General features: G+C 40.5%; 1 protein-coding gene across 1 annotated transcript in view; it reads right to left on the bottom strand.

Moving 5' to 3' along the window:
• The window catches only part of LOC144640671 (fibroblast growth factor receptor 2-like), a 12,876-nt gene extending 2,970 nt beyond the window's left edge, over nucleotides 1-9,906 (bottom strand). Inside the window, exons 1-13 of the mRNA XM_078499763.1 lie at nucleotides 9,888-9,906; nucleotides 9,326-9,400; nucleotides 8,974-9,030; nucleotides 8,128-8,400; nucleotides 6,955-7,224; nucleotides 5,770-5,883; nucleotides 5,285-5,294; nucleotides 4,606-4,787; nucleotides 3,878-3,994; nucleotides 2,569-2,753; nucleotides 1,926-2,045; nucleotides 1,342-1,418; nucleotides 120-160 (exon numbers count right to left, since the gene is read on the bottom strand). Of these exons, the coding sequence (XP_078355889.1) occupies nucleotides 120-160; nucleotides 1,342-1,418; nucleotides 1,926-2,045; nucleotides 2,569-2,753; nucleotides 3,878-3,994; nucleotides 4,606-4,787; nucleotides 5,285-5,294; nucleotides 5,770-5,883; nucleotides 6,955-7,224; nucleotides 8,128-8,400; nucleotides 8,974-9,030; nucleotides 9,326-9,395 (1,516 nt within the window). The 5' untranslated portion in view covers nucleotides 9,396-9,400; nucleotides 9,888-9,906. The remainder of the gene's footprint in view (nucleotides 1-119; nucleotides 161-1,341; nucleotides 1,419-1,925; nucleotides 2,046-2,568; nucleotides 2,754-3,877; nucleotides 3,995-4,605; nucleotides 4,788-5,284; nucleotides 5,295-5,769; nucleotides 5,884-6,954; nucleotides 7,225-8,127; nucleotides 8,401-8,973; nucleotides 9,031-9,325; nucleotides 9,401-9,887) is intronic.
• Nucleotides 9,907-11,142: the final 1,236 nt, after the last annotated feature.

Genomic DNA, 11,142 nt, shown 5'->3' with positions numbered 1-11,142 from the left:
CCTTTAAGGGACTGTGTCACGACTGAGTTAAGTTTATTTTTTTAAGTCTTGCCAAATACTTGCTATGAAACCTAATGTTTTTCTAAAATTAAAAAACTGCAAAGACAAGATATAGCTACCGATGGTGAAAATCTCATAGAGGACAACTCCATAGGACCACCTGTTGACCAGTAAAGCAAATGAGAATATATATATTAGTTTTAATAAAATAAGTTAGGCCCGGTTCAGACGCCGTACTTTTCATGAGCCGAACTCAATTCGAATTTGGACCGACCCAAATTGACAAAAGTACGCCTCTTGATTCAGATGCCGTACTTTTTGGCCGTTCCGAGGCCGTTCCTAATACAGTTCCAATAAAACCAGTCAAAATACATTATAATAATTTATGAATTAGGATCGGCACATGAAAAGTACGGCGTCTGAATCAAAGTCGTTCCAAAGGCGTTCCACAGGCGAAATTCTCGGCCAAGCCAGGCGGGAAGAACGGGTGAGCCGTTCCAAATTGAAATGGCCGTTCTAATTTGATTCAGACGCCGATCTTTTCATGTACTTAATTCAAGGAATTTAGTTCGGCTCATGAAAAGATCGGCGTCTGAACGGGGCCTTAAAGTCCGAAAGCGTTGGGCTCTTTTGGTTTTAAAGGAATCTGTTTAGCAATGAAAAGCCTTTCTTTAGATTTGTGTGTGAGTGGGGTGGGGGTGTTATTGGAATGAATTTTGTTGCGTTACAAGTGTTTGGGCTAGCGGTTTTACATGTCAGTAATTTTTGCATCTGAAAAATATTTAGCTGCACACAAAAATAACGCAGGATCACTGCTCATCAAAAGAAAATAAAAACATCAAAAAAACAAAAGGATAGTAGATAGGTGAAGACTGCGTTCGAGCCTAGTGGCTCATCAGGCCGGAGCTTATCAGGGTTTCCATAGCATGAATTAAATAGGAGTATTTCTACTCCCCCTGGATAAGATGCTAATGTATGCTAGTTCATCGCAGGGCTGGTACCCATTTATACACCCTGTGTTCTTGCCCAAGAAGGCCTTCTTTTAGATTTGTGTTCTTGCCCAAGAACACACCCCAGCCAGGGCTCGAACCCGGACCGCTTGATCCGGAGTCCAGCGCATTAAACATTAGGCCACCGCGCCTCCAACTATAAAACAATCAACAAGTTTTAATTTTACAGTGATGAAATGGGAATCAAACATTTCAGATATGTAACCTAACCTAACAGACAAAAACTGGGGTCTAATCGGTAATCATTGTAGCGTTTGGTTCTCCCCATTTAGCATATGGTGCGAAAAACTACCCCGAAATAACGATTTAAAACAATGACTATTGTACGTACACATCACTTTTAGTCGACAGCATTTCTGGACGTCCAAACAGAATCTCGGGTGCTGTCCATTTAATTGGGATACAGCCCTGTGAAAATAATCAGTAACAAATTAAAGTTGAGAAAAAGATAAAACGTAAGCTCAGGGGTTCTCGGGATTTCAAGTGCCGGGCAAAAATCAAGACCCCCCAAATACCTAGGACTTCCAACAGAAGCCCAAAAAGTCCCTAAGCCAAAAATTAACCCCCAAAAATCAACAGCAAAACACTTTTGTTTATACTTTATTTGCAGAACTACACAGCCAAAGCACTACCACGAAACGTAGATCATTTTAAATACCCCCAAAGATACCTTGTCTAACAAATCAAAAATACTTGCCATATTTTTCTACCCAAAACAAACCCGGAATCGAAACTTTCAAATCCCCAAAAATCCTTCTATCATCCCCGTCACTTGAAATCCCGAGTACCCCACCCTGGGAACATAAGTCAAATGTATCCCGACCACTTGAGTCGATAAAAAGCTGCAAAGGTCACCATCATTCGCAAAATTAATATAATTTGCAATCTTTTTGTGAAGCTTTGAAAGCAATCTACCTTTTTCGCATTTCCGGCGCCATATTTGAAATCTTGATAGGCCAGTCCAAAGTCAGTCACTTTGCAAATGCGGTGATTATCGAGAAGTACGTTTCGAGCAGCCAGGTCACGATGAATTATCTGAAAAAAGAGGCAAGTATTAAGTATGCGTCTGTCCTGTTATTGATGATAAATTGCGTCATAAAAGTGTTGTAGCTTTAAAGTTTTAACCGATAAATTTTTGTTGATTTCCTCATTGAAGACTACTAGCTATAGATTTGTGGTACAATTCTCGTCTCATCAAGAATGCAGTGCTAAATCAGTGCTGAAAAGTTTGACAAAACCGTCGCTGTTTCATCCGTCTGTCCTCTTATTGACAATAAAAATTAGCCAATCAGCGCGCGAGAATTCACTCAGTTATTAAATGTAAACTTTTATTTCTTCCGGTATGATTTGGCAGTGTCATAACGAGTTTACGGTGTGACTGTCGAAAGGGGACTCCCATATGCAAGAGGCTCGGATGCTCGTCGGAAAATTTGAAATAAACCCCCCTAAGGACATCAACCTATTTATTACCTGAAATTCAAATCTTAGAAAATGATATATTCTGGCTTTTTTTCTAATTTTACTGTCTAGCTATCTTTTTTGTGAGATGTTAACTTACCCCCCTGGTTGCAAGGTAAACCATACCAGCGGCAATCTGTTTGGCAAACAGCACCAGGTCATATGGTTCCAGTTCTTGAATCCCTCCCACTCCATGATGATAGTGATCGTGAATTCCTCGGGTACTTCTTAGATAACCCAACAAATCACCACGACCCAAATACTCCATAATCAGAATTGGATGATCTACGACACGAAAAACAAGTTCAAAAACTTGATTGTCATTTTGTCGTGACGGGTAATAATGTATATTAAAAAGTAAAAAAAGGAAAGACAACCTTAAGTAGTGGAGGGGGACAGGGGGGTCTGAACCTCCCGCCTCCCGTGCCTTTTACTCCCGCCTCCCGCCCTTTTCCGTAACCGTACTCTTCTCTTTGTCCCATATCTATTGCGAAATATAACGAAATGTTGCGAAATTTTACTCGTTTTCTCCCGCTTCCCACCCCACTAAATAGACTGTGAATAGTCTTTTAACGTTTGTACCTTGAATTTTTCCTCTCCAGCGTTGCCGCTTGCCAATTTAGCTAATTATAACACCCAAATGAAATGCATTTTCCGTGTTTATACGTCGTGATGGTTATAATAGAAGCCCATTCGAAAGTCAGGATAGATAAAATTCGAGTTTTTTTTATGCTTGTAAGAATCATCGTACAGGATAGTAGATATCGAAACATAACTCACTTTTTTATAATAAATAGAAATAAAATTACAAAGCACTATTTCACACACACAACACCTCCGCGCATCTCTTTTCGATACACTGCTTTTTTCTTTTGGACAGCGCAAAGAACGCGGACTCTGGACGGCTCTGATTGTTTGAGCATGAACAATGCACATTTTCGGTTACCAGCCAAACAGATTTGATCTGATGTTTGCATATCGCGAATGCTCAAATTGGAAATTGCCAGAGTCTGCAATTTGGTCCTGACCAAAGAAGTGGGCTCTCTGGTCGAGAATGTAGCTCGGTCGAAGCAAACACGCATGTGTACAGCCTATCACCCGAACAGCACTAAGAACAGCACAATGTACTGTACAGCAGCCATGCGCAGTTGGTTCGTTGTTTCATTGACTCATCGCGTTGCAAAGCAACATAATTTATTCACCATAAGAAGCGGACAACCCACAACCCACAACCCATTTATCAGCCCTTGGCGTCACACTGCACTTGATAGTGGTAGTGGTAGTGGTAGTGGTAGTGGTAGTGGTAGTGGCAGTGGCAGTGGCAGTGGCAGCGGTAGTGCTGGTGGCTGCAACTATGACAGTGAAAGTGACTGTTACAGTGATAATGATAAAATATAAAAACTGGTTACCTTCAGTCGTAACGCAACCAATGAACTGGACAATGTTCGGATGAGGAGTCCCTCCAAGTAATTTTCCAAGCTCAATCTCTCTCATCAGAGCTTTTCTCCCTTGCTCCCCTGAAATGGCTACAACGTAAAAAAGCACCAAGAAGTAACATAAATAATGGATACCATTTAAAACACACGACTACTATTTCTAGTTGTTACATTACATAGGCGACGAAACAGGGGGGCACCCCCCCTCCAAACAAAAAATTTGGGAGGCTCAGCCTCCCTACATATCAGTGCCGAAAGTATCACTAGCGCAGCATAAAATTGGTTTGTCAAGACATAAATCGTTTAATTAGGATCGTGCTTGGCGGGATAATATGGTGTAGGACTTTCAACGAAACTCCTCTCTCCAATACGCTACTAGTAGAGGTCCACTATCTGTTAAGATCGTATTTGACGTTACCTGTGGCATCAGCGATTTCAGAGCGTACATTTTCTGCCCTATGACGTCTAAAGAACAACCCAAAAAGCACCATGAAGCAGAAACTGCCTAGTTATGCATTGTCACAAATCGATTGCGGACACACCGGACACTGTTAAAGATATTTTTGGAAATATAAGTAGGGGATGCGCCCCCAGGGGGTATGCGCTTGGCTTGAAGTATGATGTCTCCCCACCCCCGTTTCAAAACGCTCCGCCGCCTCTGCATTATTCATTGATTTACTTGCAATTCAAGTGAAACTTACGTGTATAGCATTTTGCAGCAACTGTCCGATTTCCACGTCTACCATCTGGTTGACTCAAAAGTGCTCTCCAAACCGATCCAAATGCTCCTCTGCCAATGGCCTCTCGAAGGTCTATCCGGTCAATTGCAATCTCCCATTTATCTACGATTCCATTCTGCATTGCGACTCCTACGTCAGTAGTACTAAACAATTTGATGTAAGTGCACACCGTTAGTTTTTGTGCTGCCGCTCAAACTGACCCTATCTATATCAGCAGCCAAAAATATACCTCGATGTTAATTTATTATATGGCTTTGTGGCCATTTAATGGATAAAACCACTGCTTAACCCTCAACTTGTAACGCAATATTGTTTTAAATAGTAAATGATACAATGATACAAAACTGCACTTTGTACGAGCAGGCATGCACTTTAGCAGGACTTAAACAAAATAAATGGGAGAATGAATGAACAAACAAACAGAAAATAAATAAATCAATCAATAAATAAATCAATAATAAATAAATAGACAAATAAATAGATGAATGAGTGAATAAATGGACGAACGGATGGACGGACGAACGAACGAACGAACGAACGAACGAACAAACGAATCAACAATGATGAACGATGAACGAATGAAAAAATGAACGAATGAACAATTGAAAGAGTGAACGAAGGAATGAATGAATCGACTGACCTGGTCATGGCTGTACTCCAAGGGAATATAGTGTAAGACACGAAACAAAAACAAACATAATTGGTCAATTGTGCTCTACAATGATGTTTTTTAACAACAACTTGAACCAAATGAGCAAGGAAACGAGAGTTATTAGTCTGACAGTTAGTATCACACAAAGCTATATCAAATATTCAACAATACCAAGCCAATCAAATAAACTTATTTTACGAATCAATTGATTTTTACAACACAATGAATGCACTTGATCATGTTAAAAAGCTCATTTTATTTAAATGGGATTATTAAAACCCTTGCAAAATCCTTGCTTGGGTAAATCAGCCTTTTGAAAAACATGCCGACTAGTTTACGCAGTATGTTGGAGAGGCTGCTTTCTTCTTTGCAATGTCGAAACAAACTTTATGGGTACGTTAATTATCGATTAATCACACCTCGACCCATTTACAGAATTCTCTGGAAAATTGAACGGCGAGGGTTTATTTTACCTGTCATTCGGCGTCTATAAATGTACCAACCAACGGCGAATAGGACAATGACAGCAGACACAGGTCCGAAAATGTAATACCACTGCACAGACTCACTGGAAGAAGTTACTGCAGCTGCAACAAGAACTTAGGATAAATATACAGTTTGCATGTGACGGGTGGGGGGAGGGGGGGTGAGGGGGTGAGGGCGAATCCCTCTTCCCGCCCTTTCTTCTCCTAAATCCCATAGAGTTCCCTCCCTCTTTCCTCCTAGGTTCCTGTCCACCTGTCCCTCGCAATTTCCTGCGAGCCTTGCGAATGGATGGAGGCAGGGAGGGATGGATGAATAACAATTTTTGTCTAGCGCAGGTTTTTCTTGTTTGTGTTGGTAAAACAGCTGTGTCCATTATCCCAGATACTTACCTTCATTCAATCATGCTTATCCATGTAGAGTTAGTTTGCATTTGAGTGAACTAATGAAGCATGGGCCTTCGTGCGGGTCGTTCTACTCTTTAGCTGCTACACCGTGCTGACGAGTCCCAACCAGGTCGAAACAGCTGTTCACGGTTGCATTTTAGACTCATTTTGGCTTTCAGTTTGTGCTCTATCATGCCGCTATCGCTTTAAGTGTTCTACGTAGTATTAGCCTTGCTTATTTCATTTTTATTTGAGTGTCGTAAAACCAAAATCAAGGCAATTACAATAGCCAATCACAAGAAGCACAAACAACGCAACGAACCAATGAGAAACTGATGCAAATGCACGTGACCGGTGCTAAGAGCGGGAAAACGCGTGTCGAAGTCGCGATTGGTTTTTGTCTTGCGTCTAACATTGGTTATGAAGTAGTGGATGTATATCCCATTTTACCAGCCCAAATTTTGCGCAAATCCCATTTCCCAGCCTATTATTTTCCCCAATTCTCAAAATCCCAGTCCCAGTTCTATTGTTTTTCTGTCTTTGATTCCCATTCCCAATGACGCAAATCCCATTTTCCTTATGAAACTTTGCCCAAATTCCCAGTACCCATTTTACCCCTTCAGGCCTCTCTAAGTGGATGACGTCAATTTTTCAAACCAATCATATCACGGTGTATTGAAGCAAAACCAGAGCAATTCCAGATAACTTTCGACACTCAATCAAAAATTGCCCTATATCAAAAGAAAAAGCTATTCATAGCATCAAGAACGCCATTTGTAGTACCCTTACCCTCGACGTTGACGGTCGCAGGAAATGACCTGTAGCCTGCTTTGTTGTGTGCCTCACATGAATATTCACCTCTGTCACTTGTTACAACTTTTGGAATGGAAAGAATACTTATGCCTTCTCTCTTATCGATTTGTGCCCTTGGAATTTCCGAATCACCATCCTTCTTCCACTTTATTTCCAATGTTGCTTTGTTGACTTTGCAAGTCAGCACGAGTTCATCTCCTACCGTTAGAGTAGGACGCTTTGGAATAACATCAGCAGCGGGTAGCTCTGTTAAGAAAATGAAATCTTTTATTTATTAATTTCAATCGAGTAGTCAATGAATTTCTAAAGTTACTGTCGGACCAAAATGTTTCTAGAATGACAATTAATGTTCATCTCTTCCCGCCAGAGGAATAGTCCAAGCCAGAGATAAAGCTTGTGGAAAAATACCCGGATTTTGAAAAATTGAAACTCGGAATATGTATGGTCTCCTAGTTTTTAGATAAAATACTAAAGATGAATCACTAAAGAGATGAACTGTCTTTTGCAAATCTTATTAAGGGGGTCAGTTGCGCAAATAGTTTCAGTTAATGTCTGCATTTTAATAAACGTTGCCTAGCTGGAGGAAACTGGTGGACGCCCTATGCTCCCAAGGGGGTGAAAAGGAACAATGATGATGATGATGATGCCTAGCCCTTCTTAGAGAGGGAATTTAAAAACGCCCTACAGCTAAAGAAAAAAAGTGGAATTCAATGGTGCATAGGCAAAAAAAAAACAGACTTTTTTCCCCTCAGATTGTTTTCAAAATCCACACAATGTAGAGAATCGGCCGAGAAAGCGGCATATCAAAATCAAAGCAAGGTAGAGAGTTAAATTCGTGGAAAGTCAGTTAGATTAAGATATTTTCCACAAGCGTTATCTTTGTAATTTCCCAGTCTCTTTCTCGGCGCTCGCGCTGGATGCATTAGGTCATGGCGTGACTTGGTTGAAAAAGGTGCGCAGTAGGGATACGCATAAATAAATAGCGCAAACCTTCTTTACCTGTCTTATTATATCGTTATAAAACTCGTAAATTGTAATCGCCCGGCTCGGTAATCAATCACGAAGTTAACAACCTGCGACCAGTACCGACTAAGCATTCACCTGCCACCAAGTACTCCGTCATTACTGTTGTCTTGTTCTTGTACTTACCTAAAACTGTCAGAGTTGCTGTGGAAGCTGTTACATTTTTTATGTTTTCTGCTACACACTGGTATTTTCCTCCCATGTCTTTTGTGACATTTGACAACAGTAGCAATGATCCGTTCTTGATACTGTGTTGAATGGCATTTGAGGAGAGGTTGCCATCATTAAATGTCCACCACACTCTCGGCTTTGGTAGACCATTGGCTTTGCAGGTAAAGTTTACGGTGTTGCCTTTAAGGGCAGTTTGGTTTCTTGGAACCTCAAAGATCTGAGGAGAGACTTTTGACCAATTTCACCATTAAAACGTGATTATTACAAATATAAGTGCTAATACAAAGTAAATTAGCTCCTGTAAAAATCAGGTTTGTTGTTCCAGGTAGCCCATTTCTCTTATCTTGAACGTCCCTGGGTTTCCTGTTTATATGGGAACTTAACGCTTTTTAATCTCCTCGTCGCTTAGAAGTATGAAAAGTTAGGGCCAGAACGTGATACAAAAGACAACTTTACAAACACTACGGCTTGGCTGTATGGTAACCAGCTTCACACGCATGCGCTCGGCGTATTCTGCCCCTTGATCATTCTCGTCCTCAGAGTCCACCATTCTTCTGGTCTGCGCCAGGGATCGAGATTTCCGGCCGGCTCCAACACCGGAAGTCCGCGATTCACGGACTCATTGTCGAATCTGACAAATCTGATTGGCTGAAAATACAGAACGAGTACTCTGCGCATGCTCACAAATCGGGACCGGCCAGCGGTCTCGATCCCTGGCGCAGACCAGAAGGATCGTGGACTCTGGGGACGAGAATGCCCCTTGCCTATATAGTTTCCATGTTTACGTAATGAAATACTTACTTGGACAGGGATTGGGTTGGCAAACCCTAGACTCCTGAGTTCGTGAACAGTTGTATTCTGAGAACAAATTTAAATATAAAAACAATCTTAATGAGTAAATGAGACTTTGTTTTAAGACGGAAGTTCCTTTAAATCGTTTGTCTATCTCCGCCCAGGTGTATGAATATGTGCCGGCGAGCTAAATGCTGGCTGGGGAGAGGGGTGAGGGGAAACCCTGCAATGGGCCAGCGAGCGTAATGAATTTTTTGGCGAATTTCATGTTTAAATTTTGAACATTTTGCCATCGAGTTTCTTTTTTATCGGACAAAAATAAAATGAATAGATGTTGTAAAGGAGTGTTGGAGCCACCTACCGATTCGTTCACGTTGCTGGCGTCCCCATGCACAGGTTTTACTGCAGCTACTCCATGACGACCAAGCCATGCAACCTTCAGAGAGCGCCACACACATTATTAGAGAGCAAGCAGTCTTCCTTTTGCCCTAAATCTGGATTTTAGAGCAGAAGAGAGACTACCCGCAGTCTACATTATCTTTTTTGTAACATTGTACCATCGATCACTCTCCTGAGAGACCATAGATAAAAGAAAGCGCTTGAATGATAATAAATCAACCAGCTGTCGATGAGTTTTAATTTCATCGCCAACGGAAGGGTGTGGGATAGAGCTGTTTTAGCCTACATAAACTACATAGCCGTGCCTGGATACGGAGGCACACACATGGCTGCTAAGGTGCCTCTAGGACAGATAAGCATTGTTTAACTATTTGTCGACATTTGAAATTGTTGTCTATAAATTTAATATTAAACATTTTTTGTTTTATTTTTGTTTTAACTTTTTTTCATTATAAAAGTAAAGAATATCAGAAGAGGTTATTCACAAAAAGTACAAAAAATGACAGTGCTACTTGACTACTTACAATCTGGTTGTTCAAGGAGGATGCCACATGGAGAAAAAAAAAAGAAAAAATCATCATTTGGCTCTTTTTATTTAAAAAGGATAGAAATATTGAGTTTGCGGTTATGAACAGAATGATAATTTGTATTGAGTTCTTAACACTAACTATATCAGTACTTACCCACTGGTCCATTAAAATGTCATACAAAAGAAAAACAGACAAATATGGGATTAGATAAACACTTTGCAAACTTGTAAAATTACAAGTTTAAAATGCTCTGAATATATGTCTAAATATTATTACATCCTTCATAATTGACATGGCTTGGATACAAATAACATGACGTGAATACAGTTTACGTGCAAGAAATACCCAAGCGGCCTTTTCTGTTAAGCCATTTGCGGCTTCCGAGTTTCCTTTTGCCTCTATTTCAAGGTGACGCCCAACTTCGTAAAAATGGAGATGCATTGATTTGTGTGACAATGGAAATGCAACACTTATTTTAATAGAGCTTTTCTTAAATAGGAGATAGTCTACTACATGTAGTTCTGTCGAAGCACCCTATTAAATCTTACAAACTGGACAGTGAAATATTTCTCTTATACCATTACAATCTAATTTTGCTTGACAATGACAAATGAAATATACTAACAAACTTGCTGGGTGTTTAGATAACAGATAAAATGCTAATTACCTTCATTCCGATCTGGAAACATGAAAAAGAGAGGTAATGCAAAGGTAAGAACCAAAGACATTTCCGAATTTGGATTACTTGATGTGCTCTAGTTTTTCTAAATAATCTTTAAAGAAATATCTTGCCGTTGTTATTATAATAACTAAATGTTGTTCCTCGTTTGATTTCGGTCTACGAACTCTATTCAGCACATTAGAAATAAGATGAAAACTGGATCGAGTCTGATGTCATCTCCCAGTCACAAAACAAAAGATAAGAAGTCATATTGCCCCAGTAACGGTCCGACAAGCGACTGCGGATCGATCAGTCCGGGTAAATGCCCTGGCCGGGATCACTGTGTTGTGTTTCTGGGACACTTACTCTCAAAGTGCCTCTCTCCACCCAAAAGTATAAAAAGGTATCGGGGAATTTGATGTTGACGGGTAACCCTGAAATAGACTAGCATCCCATCTACGGTGTGAAGAAATACTCCTAGTCGCTTCATGCCAATGAAACCTGGAAAAGCTCCGTAAGGCTCGAACGCAGACTTGACCTACCGTTACCTATACATTAAATTCATGTACAAATGTGAAGTTCGTGATG

The sequence above is a fragment of the Oculina patagonica genome, unplaced genomic scaffold (assembly GCF_052425735.1).
Source record: "Oculina patagonica isolate OP01 unplaced genomic scaffold, crgOcupat unplaced40, whole genome shotgun sequence".
Classification (NCBI taxonomy): domain Eukaryota; kingdom Metazoa; phylum Cnidaria; class Anthozoa; order Scleractinia; family Oculinidae; genus Oculina; species Oculina patagonica.
Note: the sequence above shows the minus strand (reverse complement) of the source record. Positions and strands in the feature narration are given on the sequence as shown.